Genomic DNA, 17,136 nt, shown 5'->3' with positions numbered 1-17,136 from the left:
TAGTTACACAAGGGCAATAGAGCAGTTTTTGCACAGCTTCTATTTAGAGGAGCTGCAGAGGATAGTTGCAGAGAAGAACCGAGTTTGTGGGTGGGTGTGGGGTCAGGGTAAACAATCTGCAATTACAAAGAACACTGCCGGATCACTCCACCCAGGGTGGCAGGGCAATGCATTTTGCCACTTGTTCCCATATCATCACTCTGAAAAGAAAAATCATGCCATTGAACACAATGAGGGAAAATAATAGCAGCCTGAACCTGGCTTAGGTTACAGGCCTGTTCTGCAAGCATGTTAAGGAGAGTAGCAAGACTTCAGATTGAGTGGATTCAAGGTCACCCACAGACACACCGCACACTGGACACAAATGCCATTAATAGCAGTAATACTCCTATAGCTGCTGATTACCACTGGTACACCAGGTGCTTCCAGGAAAGTAGTGCTTATGCACATCTAAACCCCCTCCTTCCAGCCTTCAGTGATAGTTAGGATTGCTCTCCTCCATGCTAATTTCAACTATGATTTTGCATACTTCCCATTCATTTCAACATGGCCAGCACAAGAAACCCTACCTTTCCTTCAATGATAGGATTATACAGGAGAACCATTCTCTTTGCTGTTCCTATTAATTCTAATAAGACACAAACAACAAAACTTACAAGCAGTTTGTTCCTGATATGAAGCAAGAGTTGGCTCTAATATGGAAAAAAGCAAATAAAAATCTAGAATTAACTATCTTCATAAATTTTATTCCTACACGGTATCAGGTGGTCTAACAAACTTCACAGAAATGTAGAAATATAGTATTACTGTTGGAAAAATCATTCGTGCAATGGCCCTACTGATTTTTATACTCTTGCCTCAGATGCAAATTAAACTAAGTTATTTGGTTACAGGCAACATAAGAGAACTAGACTAAATTGTATGTAGGAAAACAGTTAAACCAAAGGTTCATTTGTTCCTCTGAAAATCAGAAATCCAATTAAATCAACTTTCCTTCCACAAGTGGAATATTTGGTATTACATCACACATTTAGACATACTTACCACTTTCCTAGGAGGATGCACTATGGCAAACAGATGAATAAAAACTTGGAATAGGATTTTTTTTCCCTGAGATTATCAATCAATCAACTAGTTTCCCAGGGCTCCCTCCAATCCAGTTCAATTCTCCTTTGTTTTCATCAAAACAAATCAATGCTGGCAGAGGATTTTTTTTTTAATTAAGACAGAATTCCTTTGAGCAAAAATACAAAATTCTTCTCCTTTCACAACAGTAAAAAAAGGATAGTTGTGGAGATGGATGAGAACAAGTATTTCTTCCAAACATAATTTTCAAAGAACTACAATAAACCACAAATATAAGAAAACAGTCTATTTTTATCTTCAATTGACAAGCATAAAACCAATCAGGCCTTTACTAATAAACACACTTTTCTTAAAGTTGATAGATCTCTTTCCTCTTGCCCAAAATCAAATTACACTGGTGCATATGACTGGAAATGTGTAAGATATATACACTTGGCCCAGTTTAAGTGTGCATGCAAAAAAAAGTATTGGTTACATGCAGTTCCTGGTTGAAAACTTGATTATATCCTACCTTTTGCCAATAAAATAAAGTAAAACAAAGATATAGGTAGGATCAAATTGTCAGTCTCACTTGTTTAATTCATTGTAATTTATGTTTCAAAATTAGTGTATTTAGGAGTGGAATCAAAGTTAAGTCAACTTTTCCAAAATATACTCTTAAGTTCTCAAACATACAATTATAAAGGACTAAATGCTGTTGAACACAGTGCTACCTCGTTCAGAATAAAAAGACAGTAGATTGTCCACACAGTTACAATGTAAAGATTACTTAATTTGCTTATTTACAACTACTAGGCTCACCTTCACTATGCTTACCTATGTAACTAAGTTTCAATTTCGAGTAAATTTATTTGGGACTGAAAACTGGGGCAATTCAACAATACCAAATTGAGCATCATTAATACTGCAATCTTGAACATGCTTAGTTGGAAAGATACGAAGAATAGGCTTTGGATAGGGAGGTTTTGGTGTGGGGGGGGGATAAGTATCTTGAAGATTAATTTGGGCAACTATTTTCCAAAGTTCAAGCATCACAAAAACTAGTAAAAATGGTAAGTATATTTGGTAAAATTAAAACAATTCTGTATGAAATTAAACTGTAGAGGGCTATATTACAACACACACACACACACACACACACACAGAACTGGCAAGCTCTGCACTCTGCAAAATCCTGGCAGCCGGCCTTCGTGTTCAGGGATTTGGGGAAGTTCCTGAAAGCAAAGCCTAGGGGGAAAAAAAGAAATAAAGGAGTTCTGCCCCCTTCCAGCGGGCCCCTCTACTCCCCTTCCTAGCAGCCCAGCCAGGCCTTTGCCTTCCTCTCCCCCCTCACTCTAGAAATACGTACACGCACAAAATGGGGGGACGCCCCGATTTTTAAGCTCTTTCAACAACTTTTGGCCTCCTTGCTGGGCCTCTTTCTCACCTCTCGTCAGGGAGCATAAACCGCAGACCAGGAGACTCCTCAGGACGGCGCCCATCTTCTCTTCTCTGGCTCTCACCGGCGAGGAGAAGAAGAAGAAGGGGGTGGCGGCAGTGGCGGTAGTAGCGGCGGGGAAGGCGAAGGAGGCTGAGGAGAGCAGCAGCAGCTCCTCTGCCGCCGTCTCATACTTTCGGGGTGGCGGGGAGAAAAGAAGCAATAGCAGAATAAAATTTTGAGAAGCGACAAGAGAGACGCTGCCGCAAAATGTTTCTTTCCTCTGCTATGTTTTGTTTTTATGAAGACTACTTCACCTCCAGCTCCTTGCCCAGCCAAAAAAAGCGGGGGAAGTAAACACGATCCTCCATTTCTGCCTCAACCGCCTCCTCAATGCAAAAGACTGTCGCTGTTCACGCAATTCCTTTCCAACTCCTTCCTTCCTCCTCTGACAACCTCTTCCTCCTCCTCTCTGGAAGGCTGAGAGAGAGAAGAGGCGCAGGGACACATTCCTTTCCTATCTCCGCTGCCGCCGCCTCCCCTCTCCTCCTGGATTCTCGCATGCAAAAATCCCTCCTTCAACCATCTCCTCCTATTGCAAATGTATCCCCACATACATATGCATAGAGGGGGGAAGCACTTGTTCTTTCAGAAGCTGCTTTCCCTTTTCCGCTCAGGGAAGGAGAAACTCCCAAACACTGTGGGAAACGGTGGTGATCCCCTCCCCTCGGAACACACCTCCCCACGGGAAAGAGAAAACAACAGCCCTGTCGCATTCCTGAGGGATTCATTTACCTCTCTCTCTTTTAATCAAGTGATTAGGTTCTCGGCTGCATAACACTGTGGACCTGAGAATTGTCGGAACTACTTTCAGGGACATACACAGCAAGAGCAGCAGCACAAGCACAAAGAAGGCTGAGCAGCAGCTGCCTCCTCCAGGTGAACGTGCAGTCCTGGCTCGACATAGGCAGGCACGGGCGTGAGGCAAGGGAGAGGAGAGGGAAATGTGTTACGTTTTGTGTGGTTGTTTAATCCCCTGCTTTACTTTGAAATATTAACTATCCATAACCACTCCGCAGAGGTAGGCAACCGGCTTGAAGGGTACACAAGGGACTTACCTAACTTAATATAGCCTGATCTATAACGAATCAACCTATTTCCAGGAGTCCACAGGAATTTTGACCAACCCCTATGGATTCCTTTGTTCTTTCGTCCTTCAAAACCATAACCCTACTAGCTTGCAAACGAGATAAGCATGTGTTTTTGAAAGTACAGGTAGCACTAAGCTGAGAGCCAGGATTGGCTGTGGTTATTGCTCCCTGTTGAGAATTGCTTCCAGTGGAATGGCCTTGTAAGTGGAATGGCCTTAAGACAGTGAGCTTTGAAATATTTGGTTCAGCCATGCAGTTACAAGGTGACCTTATCAAGGCCCCTATTCTCTTCAACCTGAGCACTCTCTTCCAAGTACAAGAACACTGGATTATCTTGCAGACTTGTTGGAAGGACTACTTGGATCATTTATATACTATTTGTTAATGCTAAAATAAACCCTGTACAAATAGTAAGTTTTCTTCCTGTTATTTTTAATACATTAATAAAAGAGTGATGGCATGCCTCATTCTAACTTGCAACTTATGTCTAGTGGTGTGTGTCATTACTGAATGTGGTGGGGCTTATGCAAGTGAATATGTGTAGTATTGTTGCATTATACAGTCAGCTGTTAATATATAAAATGACAGGTGCTGTGCTGGGGTGATAGATGTGAAGGCCAGAAGAAAAAAAAATGGGATGAACATGTTTTTTAAAGTTTTTCCATTAGAAATAAAGGGCATTTGGGGGAACACCTGGAAAGAAATTCCTACTGAAATATTTTGTCATTTGGAATGAGTGAAATACTTTTAAAAATAAGGTTTTACTCACTCAACATGTGTATTGTGAAGATTCTTAAGACAATCCTGGTTATCTTTATCCCCAATATATCAAATTGCTCTTGTAACATTTGTCCCAGCCAAGGTATCCCTGGTCTAGTTCCTTGTGTATACATGGAAGACAAATGCAATGGGTCATGTCATCCAGGTTCAGATGACACAGCAACCCATCCAATGTCAAGCCCAGCTACAAGACATGAGTTGTCAGGGTGGGTAATAACCCAAAACCCACCCACTCTGGCAAACCTATTGTGGGTTTGCATCATATGCTAATCCACTGTGGCTCATTAGTATGTTATGTGAACCCAGTCATTCACCCAGGTTACTGCTGGGTTGGGTGTATGCTTCTTCCTATGAAAGGACGTTGGGACCATTGGAGTGTTCTGCACCTGGAAACTGATGGAAACATAGGGCTTTTGAGAATCCTTGAGGAGTTACCATTTGCATGGCTGAAACTCCTGCCCAAACCCTAGTGCAATATGAAAATGACACAGGTGACTGACAGGGTTTTCTCCTCATGCCCTCTTCTGGCAATCAAATTTGTGTATCCACTTGGTTTATCAAGGACCTGCATGTAAATCAACAGCAACGGAGATGGTCTAAATTCAAATGAGGAAAATAGTGTAAAATAAAAGTAAATCTAACCAATATAAAAAGAACCTGTCATCAGTGCTCCATTCTGATGTTGATAGTGGTGAATAGCAATGCATAATACAAAGCAGGGGCAGAGAACTGTGCAATATAATGACATGTCATGCATTTCCATAACCTTCAGATGCCTAGAAGGAAGATAAAAATTATGTTTGGTAGTCTGCTGTGACTCATTTGCTGAGTAATTTGAGGACAAAAGGTGCCTCGATTCTGCCTGTGGTTTGGAAGACACTTGTTCTGCAGCTCCATCAGTGAACTTGTCTGAAGCACCCTCTGGTCCCTTTTCCTTAGAAAAAACATTAGTGACTTCAGACAATGATTGGACAAGATGTTTGGTGGGTTACATCCAACATCCAGCACTTGAGTTTCACTTCTTCTGCCTTAATCTAAGGGAAGGGGATGACTGGCTGGGCATTGCCTCCATGCAAGACAAAATGGTTCCAGACAACTTGAATGAGTTGACATTCACATGGTGGGCATGTCATGAGCAGAGCTGGCTGGAGCCAGGGGTCAGACTAGATGGCCCGGGAGGCCCCTTCTGACTCACGCTGTTTCTATGTTTCTGTGAAGCCAATCCTAAAGCAGCATTTCCTGAACTAAAAGATTATAACAGCTAACAGCTGGTTGCAAACAAGCTATCCTGGGCAGGATTCTCAAGCGGATGGCTGCTGTTCAACTAAAGGCACTAATGGATAGAATCAATTGTCTCCTTTTGGTCTGATATTGGGCATGATTTTGCACAGAAACTGTCTGACCTCTGGCTGATTATCTTTGCCAGGACATAGCAGTGTGTGACAAATTTTCCTTGACCTCTCAGTGGTTGGCTTGGAGGTTGGAGGCACTCCATTAAAGTAGTTGTGCTTTAACCTAAAATGGCAGTCATAAAAGGTGGTACTGCAAGACTACTTTTTTTTGAGCTATAGGATCCCATAAGATTCCATCTTGTCCTCTGCTCTATTCAATATCTACATGACATGTAAGACCCTGCCACCCAGAGGTAACATGTCCTTAACTACCCTTTGTGCAAACCATGAAGCCCCAACTACTTTCCTCTTAACTGATCAGCCTTCAGTTCATGAGGAATAAATCTCCAGCCAGGTTTGCACAACATACAACCACAGTGGTTTTTTACCCTTGTTGGGCTGGTGTGTCATGTGAATGTCAACAGGGTATGTTTGGTTTTTAGAAACCACAAACAGAAATTATAGTCTGTTTTATGGTTTCTCCTAACCATGATGGCAGGCTGTGTCATCTAGGCCCAGAAAACATGACTTACTATGGTATCAAGGCTAAAACCAGAGAACAAAAATCTTCATTGGAACAGGAGCAGGTGATAAGCGGTTGGTGCCAGGAAAGACGGGCCACTCAGCTGATTCCCATACTGGCTCCCCTTGCATGCACCTGAGGGAAGCTTCCCCACATGTGAATGGGAAGGATGAGGCTCAGCTGAATGGCAGTGCCCAGTTGTAAGCCTCGCTGCTCAGCTGATTCCCCTGCTACCACTGCCCATGTGCCCCAGAGTTAAGTCCCTTGTGCACATGAATCAGTAGAGTGGTGATGCCTGCTTGGGGCTGCACTGCTCAGCTGATGCTTCCACTCCCCCCACACACACACACACATTATCACACCCACTTGGAAGAAAGGTGTTCAGGTGGATGCCAGGTTGGAGGTGCCTCTCTTACATTTAAGAGCAAGAAAAGGGGATGAGCATGGGAATCAACTGGGCAATTTCTGCCATCAACTAGGCTCAACCACCCAGCTGATTCAACACTCTTCCTGCTGATGCACATGAAGGGCTTCTGTCAGGTGTCCAAGGAGGGAGCAGAAAGGGAATTACGTTAGTGGCACTGCTCCTTCCCACAGCACTGTCCAGCTGATTCTCAGCCACCACCACCTTTTGCCTGAGCATACATCTGATATCCTCCCACTGTTCCAGCAGCCTACTCCAGCAGGAGCCCTGTGTATGCAACAAAGAATGTCTGACAGCCACAGTAAGCAATCACCCCTGCCAAAAGTATTTCTAGGCAAATACAGCCAGTAAGATGATTCAGTAGGAAACTACAGGGTAACTGCAGCCCTGGAAATGTGGACTTGATACCAATGTAGAATAGAGAATTGTAGTAGTAAAGAGTCAACACAGAGGATAGCATAACGGTATGGAATCTTGAGTTTATTCTGAGATAAACTAATGTAAGAATATGCAAATACACTAGTGCAGAAGGAATAACACTAATCACTACTATCAGACAGTTATAGGATTTCACACAAGCTTACAAAAGGGTTGATTGTGCAGAAGTGGTATGCAGGATAAGTTGAAGCAAAGGGAACAAAAGTTTGGTTCTGCCTACTAAAGAAAAACTTCAGAGAAATGCCTTCCCTCTTGATTACTTTTATATTCACCTTGATTTCTTTTCATTGATGGTAACATAGCCCAATATTTGGAACAAAAGCTGACTATCAAGGTTGATTAGAATAGTTGGATTAGTGTTCTGACCTTGATGGACTTTGAGGTAACAGATAAGACTTCAAGATTGGATTATTTTTCCCCCACCATTGTTTAATTGGGCAATCAATGTAGATGTACCCTCATGGGTTAGCCAGATGTATCATGACTTCACACTGTAATTAGGCAGGTATTTGCATGTGTGTGTGTCACCCTCTCCCAGTAGAAAGAAAACTCTTCCTTTAATTAATTCAAGGTTGGGTCCCATGCACCCTAAGGTTCTTACAACTATGCAGAGTTCCAGAGTCTTTTGTGTTCCTGGCAGCTATGCAGGCTGTGCCTTCTAGAAAAAAATGGATTCCTGGGTCAAAGTGTCAAGGTAATACCCTAAAACTGCATACACATGTAGAAAGAGCCGACATATTTGAAGCTCCTGTGTAACAGGCCCCAAGGAATATGTCATCCCAGCTCTACACTGAAAAAGCTTCAGTGGCTTCCAGGCTGTGGCAAGCACAGTTCAAAATTCTGGCACATTCTACTGTTGCTGTTATTAGTTTGTTGTTCTATTGTTATGAGTTACACTAAAGTTGCCTGGGAAGCCGAGGCAGAGAGATATTGCCCTGCCTAGAACTACCGTATGTGAAACTATGAAGAGTCATACTGGATCAAACCAAAGGTCTATATGCTAGAACAGCATTCTGCTTACACAGTGGACAGTCAGCTGCTCACAGGAAAATCGCAAGGGACATTCTCCGGCTTGCATACAGAGTCATACTGCCTCCAATATACCCATCATGACTAGTAATTCATCATAGAATTGTAGAATAGTAGTTAAAAGGGGCCATGAAGGCCATTGGGTCAAAACCGCTGCTATTGCAGGACACCAATTTATACCATCCCACTCAGAAGGCTGTGCAGTTTCTTTTTGAATGTCTCTAGTGTGGAAGAGCCCTCTCTAGGCAGTTGGTTCCACTGTCTTACTGCTCTGGCAGTGAGTAAACTTTTCCTGATATTTAGCCTGAATCTGGGTTGTCTCAACTTGACTTGATTATTCCGTTTCCTACACTCTAGTATCAGCAAGAAGAAATCTTGACCTTCTTCTTTGTGACAGCCTTTGAGGTACTTATGGAATGATATCATCCCCCCCACCCCCCCACCCAGTCTTCCCTTCTCAAGGCTGAACATGACCAGTTCCCTCAGTCTCTCCTCATAGGACAGTGTTTCTGAACCTTGGATCATTTTTGTTGCCCTCCTCTGGACCCTTTCTTATTTTATTGCATCATTTAAAAATCTTGGTGCCCTGAACTCGACACAGTATTCCAGATGAGTGTCAGAACGACAGGTCATCCTCCATAAAGACGGAGGTAACATTCTAGTCGGGGCCTATATGGTTCATGGCTTGGCCTCCCTACCCATTAGTTATTTAAAAAATGTATAGCCACCTTGAAAATAACAATGAAGATAACCATGATAAAACAATAACATGTTATAGCAAAGAGTGAAGGTAGCCAATAAAAATAACTTAAAACTCATGTAAAGAATAACAAAATATGAGGAAGAATTATGCAACCTCATAGATTAGTGGTTATTTGGGTCCCAGTATAATTTCTCTGTGACACTGTAAGAAACTAGGTTGTGGTTGCTGTTACAATGAAAATATAAGCATTTGTGGATAGATTCACACAAGTGCATAGCAACAAATCTAGTGCAGCAATTTATTTTAGGATGCAATCTAACCACAGTAGGGTTCAGCATATCCCAGTGGCAATTCCCATGAGTTAAGATTAGTTAAAGCTGAACCCAAGTACTTTGAAATCCCAGAGAGCACATAGTATATTGCCAGTATAGATGGTTCTGAAGAAGACAAACTTATTTTCAACCTTTCCAACAACCACCCTAGAAAGTACATTAGAATGCCCCATCTCATGAGACATTTTAAATTTATGAGCATCAAATACTAAATGTTCAAAGAGCTCCATATATATAATCTCAATTATCCTTACAACAGCTCTGTGAGGTAGCCCAGTGTGCCTTCTGCTAATGATAGCTTGCCTAGAACTATCCAGTCATTTCATAGCTGATATGACATTTGAACTTGCATGAGCCCAACTACCTAACTACAACCTAGTACAAATAGGTAGGAAGTAAGGTATGAGGACAGTTTTCATTCACATCCTAAATTTGCTATCCTCAGCCTGGTGTCCTCTCAGATTATAATCCAGCACATCTGGAAGGCACTGAGTTAGGGAAGGTTGTCCTAGATACATTATGTGGGATCTGTGTATGAGACTTACAATTGTGTCCAGCTTGTTCAAATTCAAGAGCTTTAACACAAGAAATGGAGATAAAGTTCATGCACCATTGGTAAGTTGTGGCCAAACTAGATTTGACAAGAGATCTTTTATTTGTTTTAATGTAGTACTGTCAGTGTCTGTGGTACTTTGAAGAATATAATAGGAATGGTTCGTGCTCCTCAGAAACTTATAATCTAATATTTGACAGATAGGAAGTAACAAAGCAAAGGGAAGAAAGGGAAAATAGATGCAAATAGAGAATCAATGGCTGTGTAGATTCCACATAATGCTGAACTGTGTTATGTGGTTACCACACAGTATGGTTTCTTACCTTGGGTCCTGGATTCAGTGGCATGGTTTTCACACTTCACCATATTTTCTCTTAATGTAGGCGAGCATCCCATCAGCCCCTGCGGCTGAAAATAAATCTCAGAGTGTACTTCTCCTGCCTGTGTCTCCAACCTCTCCTTCATTGGCCCACACAGTTGCTCAGCCAGCTGCTCTAGGTTTTTTTTCTTTTCCATTACTCAGAAGAAGCAGCCATTTACCCACAACAGTACTACTGTTGCTCTAGAGGAGCACTCCCCTGTGCTGCCAAGCTCTGTTCCAATGTGCAAGAACACCCACCCACTCCAAAACCTCTTCCCACCCCTGCATTGCTGCAGATGTGTTCATGTTCTCCCGTGCTCAGAACTTACAAATGCTGGAAAGGGCCATCTCCCTGCTGCAGCCAGGCACATGGAAGGCATTAATGTGGGCATCCATGCCGGGGACAGAGCGTCTTACTGGGAGAGTATCCTGAGTGTACATATGCGTGCATCTGCCTGGGAAAGTTTCTTGGCTGGTTGCTGAGAATGTGTTTGTTCCACAATTTGTGTGTGTGTGTGGGGGGGGGGGGGGATAGGAGACAGTGCTTGTTGACAGTCCAAGGATTGTCAAGGATAGGAGACAGAGCTTTTTCGGAGCAAGTGCCCTGCTGACGATGCATGTGCATAGCCTGTGCATTACAGTTGTGTAGAGCAACTTACACAAGAACAGAACACTGCTCTATGAGTGAAGTAAAGGCACAGCAATTTCAAAGTGCCACTGAAGTATGTTGTAGCACCCAGACAGGAGTAAAATGCAGAGTGGCCACAATGCAGCTGCAGCTGCCTCAGGCAGTCCTGGATAGTAGAAATGCTAGGCTGCATCTGTTGCACTGGTGAAAATGTGGAAACCGGGTGGAAATTGGGCTCAGATGCACAAACTAGCCATGGTGAAAAATGGAACCCATACAACAAAACATTGTTTCTTTCACTGGTTCCATAGAGATCATCCTTACCACTCCTCGCCACACTCAGAATCATAGAATCATGAAATAGTAGAGTTGCAAGGACACTATAAGGCTTGTTCTTCTGGGGTTATAAAGTCACCATAGAAACAACATCTGTTAGAATCATAGAATAGTAGATTTTGACCCTCTTCTGCGTGACACCCTTTCAAGTATTTGAAAAGTGCTATCATATCTCCTTTCAGTCTTCTCTTCTCCAGACTAAACAAGCCCAGTTCTTTCATTCTTTCTTCACAGGACATTGTTTCCAGGTCCCTGAACTTGCTGGGTTCACACATAATCACAAGTCATAGCATGGTGGTCTCTATCATGCTTTATTGTGATGCATGAACCTGCCCAGTGTGTGGTTGTTTCAATTACATAGTTACAGTATGCTCCAGTGACCTATAAAACAGGAATGGTAGACTCATTTTTAAAAGCAAAAGGGAACAACACTAAGGCTGTTCTGTTATCCATGGCTTTCCTCCACATTGTCTGACTCCTTTATATGTTAGCAAGGCTATGTGAGTCCTGCTGTAGTGAAAACACCTTATGATAGACTACTGGGGAGGGTTCAGTACCCCTCACTCAAACTCACCTTTTGCACCTAGAATCACCCACACAATGTATACCTGAGTTAGACATACACTTATTAAAAAACAAAACAAAACAACAACCTCACTTCAGCAAGGAGTTTCTGACTTTGGGAATACCAAGCCAGAAAGGCAGATCTCAAAGCAAGTAACCATATATTTTTCTGGGAGCTGACTTATTTGATAGGGGCCATATTTAAAATATATTAGTCATTAAGATGTTTAACATCCTTTTTGGCTAAGAAAGGTCCCTAAAATATGTGTTAACTTTATTTTTAAGCTCATGCTCAGCACCCCCGCACCCCCAAACGTTAAGAAACATATTAAAACAAGCAAATACTTTGAAATCTTGCATATAACTAAGTCTCATGGTGAAGGATACTGCATAGCCAAGTAGAAATGGATAACCAATAGAAAAGGTCCACCCACTTGAGGTTATACCAAGCAGGTTACTTGACCAACAGTGTCGGTGTCGTGACTCATGCTTATGTAAGTAAGGGTAAAGCCTAAGGTCTCTGAACACATCCATTTTGGATAGAGGATACTAGGCAGTTTATAGCTCACTCTTCATTGGAAAGCCTTTTGCCATGGCTTACATGAGGAAAAGCAACTGAGGTAGAAAATGAATGCTCACAGTATTGTACTAAAACAGATAATGCCCCCATGCTGTCAGTTGGCCAGGCCCACTCTACCTCCATCATCTTGTCACTTTGCTGTGTCTGACATCCTCTTTTGTTCTTAATAGCATGAAACAATAGGAGATAATTTCAGACTCAGAAGAGAAAACTAGAAAAACTCTGGCCATGCAGTTCTCATAGGAGGGGTTTTGCAGAGCTGGCTCAAGACATTTGAGCCATGGAGTGAAAGACTTCATCAGTTGCTCCTTTCTCTCCCCTTCTTTTATCTCTCTGGAGGAATGGTGCAATTAAGGTGCTTGGTGAAACTAGCAGGCACACTAACATTTCTATTGTTGCTATGCAGCCCAGTTGTGCGCTTGTGTCCTGAGAAGCTGATCCCCTGGTTTTCAATGGTTCTTACTCATAGGTGTGTGGGGGATTACAGGTTTTGTTTGCTTATATAACATGCTTTCCTGTTCACTTAAAGAACAGCCCTTTTCATATCTCAGTTTATTAATGTGAAAACACAGATGTAGCACCACTTTTTAAAAGAGTGGTGTTAAATCTGTTTCAGCTCATGGGACAAGTTTAACTTCAGATAAGTTATTGAGTGCCATATTCCAGTGGTGGGCAAGGTTGAAGACAAAAGAATGCAAGTATACTTTACTTTAAAGCTGTGTCTACCAGTAGCCTAGACTTTGGAGAAGCATTTTGACCTTTTGGTAAGTGGGAAAACTTTTCAAGACCGATCAAACAATAAATGGGGAAAGGAGGAGAGAGAATTCTGGGGAAGGTGGCATGGACCTCTGATTTGACTGGCAGGCCTGAAGTTGAACACTCCTGATTTAAAGTAACTGGTAAAATATAAAACAAATGAACCAAACAACAATTTGACACTTATAATAAAGACCCCAATCTGTTGTCTGAGGCAGCCATCTCACTATGCTTCATGGTAGGCTTCTCCCTGAGCCAATTTTTGCAATCATAGTACAAAATATATACATGAAAGAGTTTATCTAACTTTCACCACAGTTTCCTATCTACTTTGCAATCCTGTCTCAAAAAAAATCCAAAGAAGCACAATTGATTTTAAAGTAGATCACCTGCCTTCTTACTGATTACAGCTGATTCACGAATACAATAGCTCAGAGGTTCAAAGACTAACCCTGAAACCACTCCCAAGAGAGTGATGCTGCTCCTTTGTAGGACCATAGTAGACCACTGCAAAGATTACAAAAATATTATTTCCAAATGAATGCTGAAGGGCTGTTGAACAGAGAAACACAAGAACCCTAGAAACAGAGAGAGTCAGAAGCGGCCTCCCGGGCCATATAGTCTGACCCCCGGCTCCAGCCAGCTCTGCTCACAACATGCCCACCATGTGCATGTCCAGCCTATCTTTGAACACCCTCACCGATGGGGCCTCAACAACCTCCCGTGGAAGCTCATTCCATACCCTCAGGGTCCTGACTGTCAGGAAGTGCTTCCTGGCATCTAAATGGAACCTTGGCTCCCTGAGCTTTGCTCCGTTGGAGCGCATCCTGTCTTCCTCTGCAGGGGGGAATAGGTCTCTACCCACCTCCGTGTGACATCCCCTCACATACCTGTATGTCGCCAACAGATCCCTTCTGAGTCTCCTCTTCTCCAGGCTGAAGAGAACCAGTTCCCTCAGTCTCGCCTCAAGAGTATCAAGGAAGCTACTACAGTGGTACCTCGGCTCACGAACGCCTCAGTTCATGACCAAATCGGGTCATGAACAAAAATTTCATAAAAATTTTGAATCAGGTCACAAACTCTGCATTGGGTGGTGACCGTGATCGCAGCCATCTCCCCCACAGCACAATCACGCCCGTCTCCCCCCCCCCACAGCATGCCCGCGTTCGTGCCTGCCCCCCTGAGCGTTCACATTCCTGCCCATCTCTCAACCCCAGGGTGCCCATGTTCATGCCTGGCTCTTCCCCCCACCCCAGTGCGCCAGGATGACGGATGCATGCCAGGATGACAGGTGCGATGCCAGTCGTGCTGGGGGCGCGGGGAGATGGCCGGGCTCGTACTTGGGGTGGTGGTGGGGGGGGGGGAGAGATGGCCACAATCATTGTTGTTCTTTGTCACTTTGCTTCTTCACATTTTTCTGATTAAAAAAAAAGGTTACAGAACAGATTAACCTCATTTACATTGAACCTTATGGGAAAATTTAACTTGGCTCACAACCAATTTGGGTCATGACCAGAGTCCTGGAATGGATTAAGTTCGTGAGCCAAGGTACCACTGTATTTTGAAATATAAGCTTTAAATAATGGATAATTTGTTTATTCTCAAGGAGGACAAATGCTAGATAGAGGAACCATTGTGTTTCAGAATGTTCAGATTTTAGAATGGGCATTTCTCCTGTCAGAAAGGTAGATTTGTTTTTTTGAAAATTCTAACAAACCAGGGAGATGGTTAGCTTACAAACTAAAGAAGGAAAGAGAAAAGAGACTAATATATAAATTGAAGGATAGAGAAGGACAACTGCAGGTACAAACTATGTTTATTAAGAAAATAGTAGAAGACTTTTTTGTAAAGCTGTACCAGAATAAAGAAATTCCAATTAAGAAAGTTAATGAGTATATTCGAAAGGGAAATCTACCAAAATTGTCGAAGAAATACCAAAAAATATTAAATGAGGAAATAACAATGACAGAAGTAACCGAGGCAATCAAGAAGCAAAAGAACAACAAAATCCCGGGCCTGGATGGGCTAACAGCAGAGTTTTATAACGCTTTTGAAGGAATCCTGTCTATGCCTTTTAAGGATATATGTAATGCGGCATTGTCAGATGCTAAAATACCAAATACCTGGACCAAAGCAAATATTACCTTAATACCAAAAGAAGATACGGACTTGACACAGATCCAGAATTATAGACCTATATCACTTTTAAATTTGGATTACAAAATCTTTGCCTCTGTAATGACAGAAAGACTGAAGAAGTGTTTAACAGACTTTATACATCCAGTTCAAAATGGCTTTTTACCTAAAAGACAAATGAGGAATAACATGAGAATTATTTTGGATATTTTAGAATATTATGAGGTTCACTCTGAAAAACCAATGGCACTATTGTTCTTGGATGCAAAGAAGGCCTTTCACAATGTTAACTGGCAATTCATGAAACAGCAACTAACACAAATGGAATTTGGCGAAAAATTTATTAATGCAATATCAAGCATTTATCAAAAACAGACTGCCAGGATTATAATTAATGGAGAACTTACAAATACTATAGATATTCAAAAGGGCACAAGGTAAGGATGTCCTTTATCACCATTGTTATTTATATTGATTTTAGAAGTGCTAAATAGAAATATTAGAGAAGATATGGATATTAAAGGTGCTAGAATTAGAGATGAAAGCTATAAACTGCAAGCATTTGCAGATGATTTAGTTTTTATTCTTGAGGAACCCTTGGTAACAATGCCTAAACTTTTATAAAAGATAGAAGAATATGGGATGAAAATAGAGAGAAGATGAAATTGTTAGGGAAAAATCTCACATTGGAGCAGAGAAAAATTCTGATGGAACAAGTAGATCTTCAAATTGTTAAAAAGGTTAAATACAGCTAAACGTACTACATTGAAAGAAGATAATTATGATAAACTATTTAAGAGCAACCTGGAAAAATGGGCTAATTTGCAACTATCGTTGGGAAGAATAGCAATAGTTAAAACGAATATATTACTAAAGCTCTTATTTTTATTCCAAACAATTCCCATAAAAATCGATAAAAAGTTATTTGATGATCTAAACACCCAAATTTTGAGATTTGTATGGAAAAAGAAGAAACCAAGGATTAAATTAAAAATGCTTCAGGAGGCCAAAGGAAATGGAGTTTAGGCCTTCCTGATTGGATGCTGTATTATCAAGCTTCTGTGGATAAAGATAAAGAATGGATAACTTTAAGAAATAAGAGAATCTTTTATCTTGAAGGGCATGATTTGCAAATGGGCTGGCTCGCTCATATGTGGTATGGGAAGTGTAAGGCACATGGTTGCTTTTTAAACCATTATATTAGAAAGTCATTAATCTCGGTTTGGGAAAAACTAAAGACAAAACTGTACTCTAAATTACCAAGATGGCTTTCGTCTATGGAAGCTCTTGTATATCCAAATGCATTGAATTTTGATACGATTGTGAGATATGATGATATTCTGGATAATGATGGAGGATTGAAACCAAACCAAGAACTACAAGAGCAGGGAATTAATATTTCTTGGTGGCATAAGGTTCAAATACAATTGAGATATGTTAAAGATTATAAAATGTGGGGTTTTTTATAAGGAGTTAACAACAGCTGACCAAGTGATCTTAAAATCAGATGAGAAAATGATTAAAAGATTGTATAATTTTCTTTTGGATAGGAGAATGGAAGATGAACAAGTTAAGGAAACTATGATAACATGGGCACAAAATTTTGGATGCAATATTGAGCTACAGAAATGGCAAAAGCTGTGGGAAAGAAATATTAAAGTAACATTAGCAACCTCATATAAAGAAATCTGTATAAAATGTTTTATAGATGGTATCTATCACCAAATAGATTAGCGAAGATGTTTCCAAATATGTCAAATGGATGTTGGAAATGCAAACATAAACCGGGTACTTGTTATCATATGTGGTGGACTTGTGATAAGGCAAAAAAAAAAAAAAAAATACTGGGTTAAAATACATAAATGACTTGAGGGAATGTTACAAAAACCTCTAATATTTAAACCTGAAGTTTTCTTATTAGACATTGTACCTGATGATGTTGATAATC

General features: G+C 41.3%; 1 protein-coding gene across 4 annotated transcripts in view; it reads right to left on the bottom strand.

Annotated features, from left to right (window-relative positions):
• LRP6 (LDL receptor related protein 6) overlaps nucleotides 1-17,136 on the bottom strand; it is a 274,404-nt gene that overhangs the window by 238,937 nt on the left and 18,331 nt on the right. For 2 of the 4 annotated variants that reach the window (XM_044418371.1, XM_044418372.1), the window contains exon 1: nucleotides 2,513-2,945. In XM_044418371.1, coding sequence (XP_044274306.1) covers nucleotides 2,513-2,567 — 55 coding nt within the window. In that variant the 5' untranslated portion in view covers nucleotides 2,568-2,945. Of the gene's footprint in view, nucleotides 1-2,512; nucleotides 2,946-17,136 lie in introns of those variants that run through there. The other 2 variants (XM_044418370.1, XM_044418369.1) reach the window with 2 other exon arrangements.

The sequence above is a fragment of the Varanus komodoensis genome, unplaced genomic scaffold (assembly GCF_004798865.1).
Source record: "Varanus komodoensis strain SLA01 unplaced genomic scaffold, ASM479886v1 scaffold9, whole genome shotgun sequence".
NCBI lineage: Eukaryota > Metazoa > Chordata > Lepidosauria > Squamata > Varanidae > Varanus > Varanus komodoensis.
This window is presented reverse-complemented; position numbering and strand designations above follow the sequence as displayed.